General features: G+C 39.4%; 1 protein-coding gene across 1 annotated transcript; it reads left to right on the top strand.

Moving 5' to 3' along the window:
• Nucleotides 1-3,274: 3,274 nt before the first annotated feature.
• On the top strand, nucleotides 3,275-12,025 carry sdhdb (succinate dehydrogenase complex, subunit D, integral membrane protein b). The gene is made up of 4 exons (XM_035154159.1): nucleotides 3,275-3,386; nucleotides 4,279-4,389; nucleotides 8,154-8,304; nucleotides 10,255-12,025. Exons 1-4 carry the CDS (start codon nucleotides 3,338-3,340, stop codon nucleotides 10,418-10,420), a joined length of 477 nt encoding a protein of 158 aa, XP_035010050.1. The 5' UTR covers nucleotides 3,275-3,337; the 3' UTR covers nucleotides 10,421-12,025.
• The last annotated feature ends 2,019 nt before the right edge of the window (nucleotides 12,026-14,044 follow it).

Here is a 14,044-nt window from a genome sequence, read left to right as displayed (position 1 = left end):
GCAGTGGCTTGTGGGTAGAAGCACTGATCTACAAATCATATGGAGCGGCTGTCTAAATGAACATGAACACGAACCGCGCCCCCTCTGGTCAATGGATGAAGAGCAGGCGGCAGCAGGGAGCACTGACACTCCCCAACAACTGTTAACACTGTAAAGTACAGAAAAGAGCACATGTCACATATTGTTGGAAGGGGCCTCTGACATATTGACGTTTTCGTGCGTTTTTAAGGAAATGTGACATGGCAACGTTGGGTCTAGTCTGGAGCAGAACATGTGTATTTGTACTCTGAACAAATACACATACAGAACTACTAAGAGTTTATTTGCAATGTGGACTGATGACAAAGCTCAATACAAACAGTCAATATCAAGAAATACAATAATCCCACAAGCCATTTTGATGAATTTAGATTTTTATATTAAAAACATGATAAAACACAATTTACTAATCAGTTTCATGTGATTCAATTTCAAAACCACTGTTTTGGAATACATGAATTACATCCTGCACACTGTATATAGCTCTTCTCTTTACTGGTGGTATTTTTAATTAGTTAGAATACTTAGTATTTGAAAGATGCATTACTGAGGTGGTCTACCATCAATCTGAAGTGAAACAGGACTGGGGAAACAGGAAGTGTTGCTTTAATTGTTATATGAATTTAATGGTGAAAGTGGTTCACATTATGATATTTTATACAGCTTTCACTTTGTAACTCTCCATCAGAATGTCCTGATTGTGTGTGAGTGACACTATGAGGTGGTCTCCTGTCAATCTGAAGAAGTTTTTGTGAAAGAAAATAAATTATTAGACCATTTTTCCCTCCATGAATTTAGTTTAATTTCTCTATTTATATATGTTTCAGTATTACAGAACATTGCTGTTATTGTAAAATCAGTTTGCGCTGTTAACGCCGAGTATATACACATAAATTAAAACAACATGGGGGCTGGCGTTCAGAAGTGGAGGCTGGCTTGATTGCAGCCAATAAGCTGAGGTTCTCTCTGCTGATTTAATGTATTTAATACGCAGACTGTCGGCTGCACATTCATGTCTGATTCAACAATTAGGACCAACTCAGTGTGCATAGCTGTACAAAGGTAAAATAATAAAAAAGGAAACCTGGGGTTGTGTGTTTTATTTACACACTTGATTACAACTGTGACACATTTACGATGTAATAAAAACCATCAAGGTTTAGCAACAGTACAGGAATAGTGTCATTCATATTCTGTTAATACAAAATAAATATTTTTAAGCTGCTTACAACAATTGTTTCTAATTACAGATATGCAGGATTTCATTGGGAAGTGGAGGGGGAAAAAAATATGAACTCGAGTCTTAACATGAGGCCTGGTGGGAAACTTTGTACATTAATTAAATTTAAATGTGTTTTCTATCAATCAGGTGTTGCAGTAGTTTTCCCCCTAGAATCTTTTTTCAAGCCTGGTGGTATTTCCGACCATTCGGAGCTGAAGAAATAAGGTTTGGCCTAAGCCCCGGATGCCCAGGCCAGGAGACGCCCATGTTTCTGTCACACAGCCAGGGAGCAGGCAAAAGTCTGTAAAGAGACATACAAATAGTCATCAGGTGGACTTTTGACAACAAAACATCAAGTAATTCAGGGTTTCCCACATGGCGAGAAATAAACAGTGCTCATCTTCATAAAGTATATTGTAACTATACAAAGTGGGTGGGAAATCTGTGAGGTTCCCTTTTAGTAACACGTGTTTATCTACTATTTAATTTTTAAAATGGCAGCTGTACTTATGAAACAAAAGGTGAAAGGTTTCTGTAAAATGTCACATCGCTTAGAACAATGTCAAAACCGAAAATCTACAGCCGCCTCGGTCATCTCAGGTCATATTGGGAAGGTTTGCATGACGTCAGAGCAAGTAGGACCGACATGCATTGCTACGCTGGCACCGGAACCATCCATGCAGTTTATAACTCAGCGTTTTAATGTGACGCCGGAAGTGACACTGACAAAGATTTTCAACGTTTAAGAGAAGGTATCTCCCAATAAAAACGATCTGACTCCAAATATTTACAAGCATTTTCTCTCCTAACCTCATAGGTTCATATCAGTATAAAAAAACAGAAATAAATAAGTTATAGTATATATATATATATATATTTATATTTATATAGTATAGTATAAGTATAGCACAAACATATGGAAAACATATCATATTTTACAAGGCCACATGATTTAAACACACATAGACTTCAGCATGAGGACTTTGTTTCATTGTCTTCTGATGATGACTTTTTTTGAGTCAGTTAATCGTACAAAATTATACATTAATTTCCTCAGTGGAAACCGAAACATGGGGACATTGACACACTTGTCCATCTTAGAAGCTTGAGCAAAATTCTGAAAGCATCATTATATCATATGCCACCCAAAGCTTTTTCACTGCATCACAGGAGCACTACATTAACATCATCTGTACTCTGTACTTTGCGTGCCAACATGTTGGCTTATGCATCAAGTTGCAGCACTCACACTGCACATCACATAATTGATTTGTATTTTGTAATATTGCCTATTTCTGCTGTAATTATATCCGTACAATTTAAATCTAAAATAATTAACCTAGTGTTTACAATCAACTCCATGACTGTACAGTCGATATGGAGAACCCATCTCTCCAGTCTGAGCCAAGCTACACAAGTTCCATATAAGATGTTATTGATCAATTTGAAATCACTGTCTGGCTCTGCTTTATATGTCAGAACTTTAAACCCACTTACATTTCTCCGAGAACCCTGAGATCAGACAATCAAATGTTGCTACAAGTCGCATGATCCAGGTACGCTTTCATGCTTTAGCTCTTACACTGTGGAACAAACTCCCCCTTAAAATCAGATCAGCAGAATCAGTGCCTCAGTTTGACTCACCTCTGTGTAGACTTACATTTTTTTATTTTTGTTTTGTTGCATTACGTTTGTACTTTAGTATTTTTTTGTTTTATTGCATTGCTAAGTATGGCATGGCTTTTCTATGATTTGCTATCTTTGCACTTTTATTTAGTAAAGCACCTTGTTTTTTCTTTGTGTTTTAGTTATTTTTTTATCCATTTTTACTTGTATTTTTCTATTTGTGCAGCACTTTGTAACTATGTTTTATTATAATTATTATTGATATTATGATTATTATTGTTGTAAATGTTATTATTATTAGTAGTAGCAGTAGTATTATCAGCAGTAGTAGTAGTAGTAGTACTAGTACTCTGACTGCTCGGATCTCCTCTCACACTCAACATCTTTGTTCCGCTGACGACACGTCAACTACATCCGGGTGACTGTGGTGACCTTGGTTGGAGTATCATCATGGCGGCGATCGTCAGGTTGAGTTCTGTGTGTCGCAGAGGAGTTAGACGTGAGTTCTTCTGTGTGTTCCCGGTGTTTGAGTGTTTCTCAGTGTGTGCGCTGGCTCCAGTGAGACTGTACGTTCTGACAGAGAGGACGTGTTAAACCTCGGCTGTGTACGAGACCCCCCCACAGGCACGACTGTAGTGAACAAGATCAAGTCGCCTGTGGCGGGGGTTGTTAGTGAAACCACCTCTGTTGAACTCGAGTCACTAAACCCTCTCATCTAGTGTCGTACGGGGTTTGATCGTTCATGTTTAGACGGTGACGCTCAGTCAGAGGCAGCTGAACTCACTGGGACGTTAGTGCTGTAACCACCGCGCAGAGCGTTTGGGAATTACAACTTCACACACGTATCGACGGAAACTGTGTGGGAACCATCCTGAAACATGTGACTTCATTCTTAAAAGCTCAGTGTGGACCACGAACATACAAGTGATCGTTTCCACTCTGTGGTTAATAAATCACATTCAGCTGCTAACTGGCTTGATACAGTTTTCCAAAACAGAAAATATGTTCTGATGTTTTCTTTCTACATTTTATTGCGAAATTCATCCTAATAATGTTGTTTGCCCTTAATTTTTCATTTGAACTTGTAAAGCATGTAACTGTGTGAAATAATTTATTATTATTATTATTATTGTAGTTATAATAAATAGCATTAAACAATAAATACGCCAGGGGTGAAGGGGAAGAAAGGTGAATAGTTTGTATGTATTGTTGCGTTTCATTTAGAAAGAGTTCAATAACAGACCAGAGTAGGATTATGTAAATCATCTTTGGTGTGTTGAGACATGATTAAATAACGTACTTTATAAGAATTAAATGTGGTTTAGTGTGAGCGGAATACAGCTGATTCCATGTCAGCTGTAAATGTGACGTTTTTTGTCCCTTCTCCTCAGCTCTGTTGTACCAAAGCACTCTGATGTCCAGACCGCTGGTTGTACCACACAAATACCAGGAGCAGCCCCACCTGCTGACAGCGAGGATTCATGCGTCGCAGGCTCTGTACGGTCAGTGTCGACATACAGGCAGCATACATACATACATACAAGCATTGGTACAGCAACAATAAGTCAGTTAAAGTTATTTATAGTCAGTAAAATGTATCAATTGTTTGAGTAACATTTCAATGGAAAAATGCAAAAGAGCTAATCGATCGTCATTTCTCAAAAGAGAGAATTGTCTATCTTACCTCATGTTAAATTGAGCTGAATGAGGTTCGGGCTGTGTGGCAACAATAGGCTCTAGAAAAATTTGATTGGCATTTCGCCGTCGTGTTCTAGACTGGAAAAGTAATCGATCAATTCGGGAAAACGTTTGCAGGTTAAAAACTCAAGTCTCGTAGCCTCAGTATTTAGCAAACGCAAGGCGTGACTCACCGCAGCCTCCGAATAATCACAGAGATGAATCAGCAGCACAACACAGTTTCACCTCCGACTGACCTGAACTCCGTTATCACTGTTGTGATAACGGATAACAATGTTGTAACTTAGCTCTCACTGGTATCATAGCACAACGCATTGTGTAATGTGTGTGATAGAGACTTGTCCACTCTGTTCTCTGGTTGTACAGAATTTGCATTAGTAGCGCTTGGACCAGGCAGTAAAACAATATTAATTATTATCTAAATATAATTTTTATCAATAGTAATATTACAAAAGTTCAATATAAGTCAATATAATGCTTATACATTGTGTAGACACAGTTTAATTTATATTATACAACATAAATACTAAATATATAATGAAATGTTATCATATGTATGGGGTGTGGTAAAAACCAGGAATGACTTATATGAAAGTCAAACACAAGTATAAAGAAAAATGTAATGAAAAGCATCCAAATTCTCTTACATATTATAAGAGAAAAATTGACATATATTAATACTGAAAAAATATAGAGGGAAGAACACATGCTATAAATACAGATGAATAACAGAATCTAATAGAGCTCATTTTCATTTTAAAGCAAATATTTCAGACAGCAGAGCATTTTCTATTTTATTTTTGTACATGGAAATTGAAACAGGAACAGAAAGTGAGGAGGTTTTTACACATTATAGATCAACCTCAAGAGTTTGTCCTTCTCTGTTCACGAAGAAGAGTCTAAAACCACACCCTCACTCCAGAGCAAAAAACTGATTTTAAACTTACAAGAAATAATAATGTGACATTTATCGAGATACTTATCAATATTGGCTGGTATGAACATTTTTATCCTGATATCATTTTTGGCCATATCGACCAGTCCTACACCAATGAATGGGTAAGGGCGTCAGATTCATATCTAACAGGATAATCTTGGTGACTTTCTTGATGGGTTTTTGCCAGCATGGTGAATTCTAAGGTTTTCTGTCAAGTTCCAGTTTGAAGTTTATTTGTCATGTGTTCGTTTATACAGGGTCAACAATACAATGTAAAGTGTTGGACAGAAGGACAGGTCAGCTCAGCAATGCAATAAGAGCAATGTCATAGAGAATATAAAAAAAAAGAGAGGACATTTTAAATCGAGTGAATTCAATTACAGTAAAAGAGCTCAGTATAAAAAAAGTAACATGTCTGTGTAAGTACCTCTCCATTTCCAGGCAGCCCAGTTTCTGTGGTCTTGACAGGACCGCAGCTGGCTCACAGCCCCGGTGTTTTGTGGTCCACATTTAGCACACCAGATGCTACAGTGGTGTCAGTATTTTTGACACCAGGCTCATGTTAGGTCAGCAGACCCCACTGTGACCCACTGTTAGGTTAGATACAGTCAGCTTTATCTGTCAAACACCACAAGTTGGTCACATTAGTCTTGTTGTTAGATGAGTCTTTTGTAGGTTTAGAAGACATTTTGGTTGGCTGCTACACATTAGAGGATAATCAGGACGACTTTTAGATTCGATTTGCCCCTTCTGACAAATGTGGTACGATAATCAGGTCCAACAGAAACCAGCAAAAGCCAAAGAGAGCAAGCTGACTGGAAAGCATCACAAACCGGATGTTGCGTACTTGTACAGCTGCAACTAAAAACAACAATAAACCTCACCTTCAGGTCACGCTGTATATTCCCCCTTCTTCCACATCCATATTTTTCTTTTTTCTTTTTTCGCTGCAAAACAAAACACACAACATTGGTCCTCCTCCATGTTTGTTTTCCCTCCGAAGTCTCGTCCAATCACGCTCCAGTTCAGAAGGTGTTGATTAATGCGTCTTAAGGTGTTTGTTGTTGCTTGTGACATCGATCATGTCGCACCGGTGGAAAAATAACGGAAAGGCAAACTCCTCTACTGGCAATGGGAACGGAGTTAATCGCCTTTTTTTAACAGGTTTACCTACGTTTAAAAACCTGCGCATACCCGATAATTTTGGTGTAAATTGGGTATTATTTGAGCTTTTTCTTTCACATCTCTCACAATGTGAGCTTTCCTTTGCCGACCTGTTCAGGTTCTCTTGCTCTGTACACAGAGTTTTTCTCAGTTTTTCTTGTATTAGCTATTTCCACTCTTTATGCAATGGCTCTGATAGATTTTCCTCTCTTCTCTTCTTAATTTGATCTCTCTGCTCTTGTTAATCCTTCTTAACAGCAAACACAGTATTCACAGGTGAAACCCAAGAGCAGACACTACGAGCTATTTTATGGTTACAATCCATCGAAACGGGAACACACGGGCAACAGGAAACACCTGTCATGTTCCAATATTTTAGGACATGGACAAAAAGAGTGGTTTCAATAAAGTGCTATGTTTAACATCTATACACAGGTGTGTGTGTTTTTTATGTGATTCATTTGTTCTTTTTATTGTGTTGTCTGGCTGTGTCTAACTGTTTGTAGTCACATATTAAAGAAGTTGTTCATTAATTCACACCCTTGTTGAACTTTAGTTATATTACTAAGTGAGCTTTCGAGGTGCAGGCACATGTAGTTACTTTAAATCAGAGCCGGGATGTTTTTTTTCCCCAAAGAGACACAAAATGACTACAAATGACACCTGAGTCACTTTTTTGTCTGACACACAAATATTACAAAATATTACTCAAAGACACACAAAATATAAATGTAGCTCCATGGTGCTGTTTCAGTTAGGGGATGTTGCTCTGGGGCCCATTATCTCATTGTCTGTCTTTGGCTGGCAGCAGCTTCAAATTTTACAGTACAGACATAAAAGTGGTGTCTCTCTTCTCATCTAACTCGGCAAGAAGCGTTTCCAAAAATGCTGACCTGTTCCCTTACAACTCTTTGAGTGTCATCTAGCCAGGTCAAGGGAGGACTGTCTAAATCTCATCAAATATCCAGCTCGTTGTTTGTGGTCATGACTGATTTTACTCAGACTGTAAAGATGGAGGACGTGTCTCCTCTTCCTCCCTCCATCCGTAAATGAAGCCTAAATAGCGAGGCCCCGCTGATACAGGTGCCCGGCCAGCGCGAGTCCATCTCCCCTGTCAATCACAACGTTTCCCTTTTTTATAGCATCAAATAACTAATTAAAAACCAAACGTATCTGAAAAAGGATCACTTAGACATGCATCAGTTTAATAAGATCTACCTAAAATGTTAGAAACCATCTTTGAGAGAAACATGTTTGATGTATACTATACTTTTTTAAGTTTGGTTCATGTCCCATTCTCTAACATGGAAGAGGAACGGTTTATAATATATACCGCAGCCTGCGATGGAGATGCACTGGCTTCACTTTTGGGGAGCAGACCTGTCGTCCATCTTTATACACAGTGTATGGTTCTACCAGGCAAATGATTATGGATGCTGACACTTTGCTGTTTCTCTTGTTCCTCAGCCGGAGCTGGCTCCAAAGCCGCCTCCATGCACTGGACAGCAGAGCGAGTGGTGAGCATCCTGCTGCTGGCCATGGGACCCGTGGCCTATTATAGCCCCGGTCCTGTCATTGACTATTCCCTGGCTGCTGCCCTGACACTGCATGGCCACTGGTAAGATACTTCTGCAGGTTTCAGACCCTCTCTAATGGGGCCATATCGTCACTTCTAACCCACAGGTTTCCAATGACATAGATTCACTTCCTTTTTACATGGTAACTACACAGCAGACATGTTTTCTCTGCTGGTTGGTTAGTGGTTAGGACAGACAGACCAGTTAATCTCACAGTGGTATGGATTGTTATTTACAGTCAGATACTAAGAAACATAAATTTGACCTTTTTAGGAGAAGGCTCAGATGTAACCACTGTCAAAAACATGATCTTTCAGTTTGAGATCAGGACATTTATGCTTTCACGCAAAACCCTGGGCTCAGACTTAAACAGCTCCTGCTTGTGCTTCGAATGTAATGTTTCAACTGTTTATGTTTAACTGGAAATCAAAATCCGTAAACTGTTAGTAATGCGTATCGTAATTCAGCTTGTGAATAAAACAGTTTTTAGAGAGGCGTTGGTCATTTTTTGGGCTGATAGTTGTCTCTTGTATTATTTTGTCCACCCTGCTTACATCATTACGGAAGACGGAATTTTAGAAGCACTTAATAAATAAATGGAGCGTTGCCACAAACTTCAGCCCCCAAACTGAGCAGTGACTTTGAGTGACACACACAGACCTCACCTTTCCTGGGAAAAAGCAAACATGGAGGTTGAATTCCTTCATCACATGAGGTCCTCAGGGAAGTGCAGTCCAGTGTGAAATCGTTAATTTGACTCAACGTCACCTCTGTGATCTTAACACCCACACATTGTGACTTAACAGATCAAGAGCATTGAGGCAGAGTCAGAGTCCTTTGAAGCCTTCAAAAACTCCAGAAACTCCTTTCCCAAAGGTCTCGACCCGGCACTAAGATTTAACGGACACAAGGCTAACTTTGTGCCAGGGTTTTTTTTTTTCTTCCGTCTCACCGTAGCTGCCTGCGGCTATTAATTCAGCCTTGGTTAGTTTCGACTGTTAGCAGACTCGAGAAGGTGGCTTTAGCTCAGTGTCACAGCGATGTGCTCCACCATCAGTTAGAGTGCAAACAGCATGGCGGGTTAAGGCCACAGACCAGGCATTACTAGTGATAAGTCTTCTTTAGCCAAGTCTCTCAGGGGCGGGTTGGTGTCTGCAAGGGTCAAGCTTTGACCTCTTTGACCATAACAGATTAGATCAAGACCCCAATGTCATTTGGCGTCGAAGAAAGCAAAGGTTGTAAAACGTCCTGTTTTCATCTGGTACTGAGGATAAGCAGTGTCTGTGCCTAATAGGATTTTATAGCACTGAGGAATGTTTGAAGTGAGCGGCAACCTGGTGAATGTGGCCTCAATAGAAGACATGAAGTCATAGTATATAATGTGGAATTGAGCACTCAAGAATCTATTAGGTCCTGGTGGTACACTTACTGTACGTGTCTTACAAACTTCTGATCATTGTTGGTGTTTATAGTTAACGTGTAAAGTGAGCACAGGCCAGCGGGGGAGTGAGGAGGATGCATGCACTGCAGAGAGTAATAACCAAATTAACCCACATGAGCAAGATTAAGGCTGTTAGAAGTTATAAATGTCGGTTTCGATACATTTTCGGTTAATTCCTCGGCCATATTTTTAATGTTTTTTTTTATTTCAGGGATGGTACTTATTTTACTTCAAAAATCGGCCGCATTTTATTTGCGCAATGGTAGCAAAACTTTGGCACACAGGTCTGTCACTTTTGACCAAAAATCAAGTTCGAACAAATTCGATTTTTGATGTATACTTTGACTTTTTGGTTTGGTCCATGTCCCCGCACTAACATAGTAGAGGCAAACAATTCAACAATAAAAATGAAATAAAAATAAAAAATTTCAAACAGGAGCACATGGCTGAAAAACATTCTGAACAGCTCTAAACAGTATTTCTGTCGTTTAGATTTTGAATTATTCATTCACTGCTCATCTTTTCTGCACATTGTGTTTGTCTCCTTTAGGGGCCTGGGGCAGGTGTTGACAGACTACGTTAAAGGTGATGCAAAGATCAAGGCCGCCAACACAGGTCTCTTCCTCCTGTCCACGGTCACCTTCGCCGGTCTCTGCTACTTCAACTACAACGATGTCGGCATCTGCAAAGCCATTGCCCTGCTCTGGAGCAAATGAATGACTGTGGACTTGCGAGGACCCAGACGCCGGGACGGGAGCAATCCTGTCCTGGCCGATTGTAAAAAAAAAATCAAGGTGTTCTATGTAAATTCTTATAAATATATATCATGTTGACCATTTTGACAGTGATTGACATGTGTGTAATTGCGATTCATGTCTATCAGTTCCGGCTCTGTCTTCTTATCAAGTTCTTGCACAGCTAAGTTTGGGTAATAATTGGGCAACAGAAATCCATGATCTTTCCTTACATGTGGGAGGTGAGCTTCTCTTTTTGTTCAGTGTCGACTAAATTGAAGCTGCATTCTCACTAAGCAACATGTCCAGTTATTAAATGTCACGACCCAATATTCCAAAATACAAGAAATCCAGTATCTTGCAGATGTTATATTTACTAGGGACATGCATATAATTAGCTTCTCATTTCAATCGGGTATTTTTATCCAGGTTCGGTTCCTTTCTGTCGCTGACGTCTTAAATGTACTTTCTTTCAAACACTATGAGTATACGCTGCCTTTGCTCTCTAACGCTTCAGGAATAACAGGGCAGCACTTACAGATTTAACCTTTTGTTTGTGAGGGAGTTCATCCTCCACCCCCCTCCTACCATTTATAAACGATTCATATGGTCCATGTTTCTATTGTTGCTACAGCCTCATCACAGTACAGTTCAGAGCGTACTCCTGTATCTTGTCTGACAGAAGCAAACGCTGTTTGCAGCTTTAAAGTGAGAAATGTTCCTCAGCCGAGTGGGCAGAGACTGTTTTGTGCAGAGCAGAGTTGAGTGGATTTGCTTGTAATGGCCGGTTTGTGAAGGTTCATTAATGGTAAGGGAGGCTAGATTTCAAATTCAAGCCATCCAGCAACTCTCAGCCGACCTGTGCATCTCCTGCAGGAGGGAACACCTGACACAGCAGGGTCTGAATTTAACAGCTGCAAAATGCCGTCCTCTGCCAACCAAGTATCACTCAAGACCTTAACGGTGTCAGTCATATGAATGCCTCTGTAACATATTGACTTGTGTTGTATTTAATGTATGAACTACAAACTCCTTCCACTGTGTGAGTCAGCAAACTTCAAATGGGGGAAAAAAACAAACCTTTATTTTCACCGCTTGCAAATTATTTACAACCTTTAGGCAAATAGGGCAAAATGTCAATGTAATCTTGGAACATTTACTCCACATATATTTGCTAGTCCTTGCATGCAGCTATTACCAGCAGTTCTTTTTGTGTGGCTGGAATGAGCAGGGTTACAGGTCGGGTTCACGGATTCACTCCTTTGTCACAATGTTCATGCAGTAAATGTTTATGAGCGCTAACGAGTTTGGTGTTGGTCTGTTTGCCTCAATCGTCAATTTGTCATATCTGTTCAGCTGATGTCCTCAGATTATACGCACAAAATTACATGTGAGACGAGTGCACTGCTCCTGCTTCAGTGGAATAAACTTGTCTTCATGGTTTCATACTTGTGACATATTATTACTGAACAGAAATCTACACTCTTTGACAGAAGTATGTATGAAGTATGTATGTATGTGGGAAAGTCACATCTTCTCTTTTACACATTGATGTGGGATAAAATTAAAGAACATTTTAAGCAACAATCATTTCTGAATACCTGTTTGTTTCAGAAACAATAAACTGCCACAGAGGTGAGGAGACAAATAGGGTCAGTGAAGGTAGCCTGTATGCAACTTCTGTGATACCAGATGTAAAGGCAGAAATGAAACATAGCAATAAGAAGGAAAAGTTAGCTTGGCTGCATCACCTTTACTATTGGTCAGTTCAATATCAAGACCAATGAACTGAAGCCAAAGCTGCTTCTTAGGGAGTGTTCGATGTAAACACAATCAATACGTAATTAGTTACCTCCACCCCTGTCCATTTGTTTGTTGGTTTGTAAGCAAGATTTCTCAAAAAAATGCAACGGACTTCCATGAATCTTGGTGAAAAGATGTGTTATGGGTCAGGGAAAAGAACTCTTTCAATTTTGGTGCGGATCCAGGAATCTCTTTTCACATTGTTTATCGTTGTGAGATTGGGTATTTTTCACCATTTTACTACTCAGAGAATAATTCATTTAGCTTGACATGTCCAGGGGACTGAGAATTTTAATGTGGCTTCATAAGCAGACTGTTGGGCCTTGATGAAGGTATGCACTGTACTGAGTGCCACTGTAGTTATGAATAAAACACAACACAAATCAAAAGTACCAGTGGGAAAAAAAAAAACCAAAAAACAATCATGCATAAGTAAGTAAAATGATTTTGAATAAAACACTGTCCATGAATGCTGAAGTAACATTTCCTTTTAAGGAGATTCAATAATTATATTTCATATACTGTTACTTCATGTCTATATCATACACAGTAAATTCCTCAGATTACTTATTTCATAATGTTATTTATTTAATGTTATTAAACACTGGAGTTTCATATGCTTAAGGGTAAGCTAAATTAAAATTCAATTTCTAAAAAATACAAAGGTTTCAGTATTCCCAATGATACACAACCACAGAGCAGCGGAACTCTGCTGACTGATAAGATTTACTCACAATGTGTCTCTCTTTGCTGTGTCATCCAAGTGTCCCCAACATTCAAATTCGACTTGAAACGGCATCATTTACACCAAGTATTTAGCCTAAATGTCCTTTGATATCCTCCTCCAGGGCCAGAGGACATTTAGGCAAAAAACATGGTGTAAATGACCTCCTGTTAAGTCAAATTTGAATGTCGGGGCATCCGGACACTTGGATGACACCACAGGAGCAGTATGGAGGCATTTAGTTTTTTTCTGTTTGAAGAAGTGGTCACCATTTACTTAAATTGTATCGGATCTGGCTGCAACACTGTTTACCCCTGAAACTCCAAAAGGTTTTGTGGATTCAAACACTTCACCCACCCCTTCATCGGCCTAGTGGTGAGTAGATGAGTGAATTTTCATTTTTGGGTGAACTATCCCTTTAAACCTACAGTAATTCTACAGCACAGCGTGTGGGTGGCACTACATGCATCTTTTTGTCGAGGCGTGCGACAATGGAAGCTGCACACAGAGAGAAAAAGCTTTATGCACAAGCAGGACAGCATGTTTTTTCATGAAGCAATCTATTTTTAATGAAACAAACAAGGTGTGTTTTTTATGAGGACTGTTTGAAATCATCCATTACATTTATATAAAGTAGCCTCAGAGGAATCGTCAACGCCATCGAGACCTTTCTTAAGCAAGACTAGTTTTTTCAGAGAGGGATTCCCGTCGACAGAAGTGAATCCCAGGAATTTAGAACGGTACAAAGTGGACTCGAACATGAACTTGTCAGTTGTGAGACTTGTCAGGTAGAACAAGGCCTTGTGTGCAGTATCCACAATTTCGGTTGGGAGAACCTGTAGAAAAAAAAAAACATTAGTGGCAAACCGGATAAAAGAAAAAGAGAATCTAAGCAGCACAGCATGAACCTTAACATAAAAGGTTAACAAGGTTTACGATGAGTGATATATTTACACATAGAACTGCTGCAGCTTTAACTTTCCCATAATTCATTGCATGTTTATGACTTCCCAGGTCCTCTGTGTTTGCAGTGGCAGCAGAACCACTCTGCAGGTGGCAGCTCCCTACTTCTCAGCAAG

The sequence above is a fragment of the Hippoglossus stenolepis genome, chromosome 4 (assembly GCF_022539355.2).
Source record: "Hippoglossus stenolepis isolate QCI-W04-F060 chromosome 4, HSTE1.2, whole genome shotgun sequence".
Taxonomy (NCBI): domain Eukaryota; kingdom Metazoa; phylum Chordata; class Actinopteri; order Pleuronectiformes; family Pleuronectidae; genus Hippoglossus; species Hippoglossus stenolepis.
The sequence above is the reverse complement of the archived record's forward strand: the minus strand, read 5'-3'. Positions and strand labels throughout refer to the sequence as shown.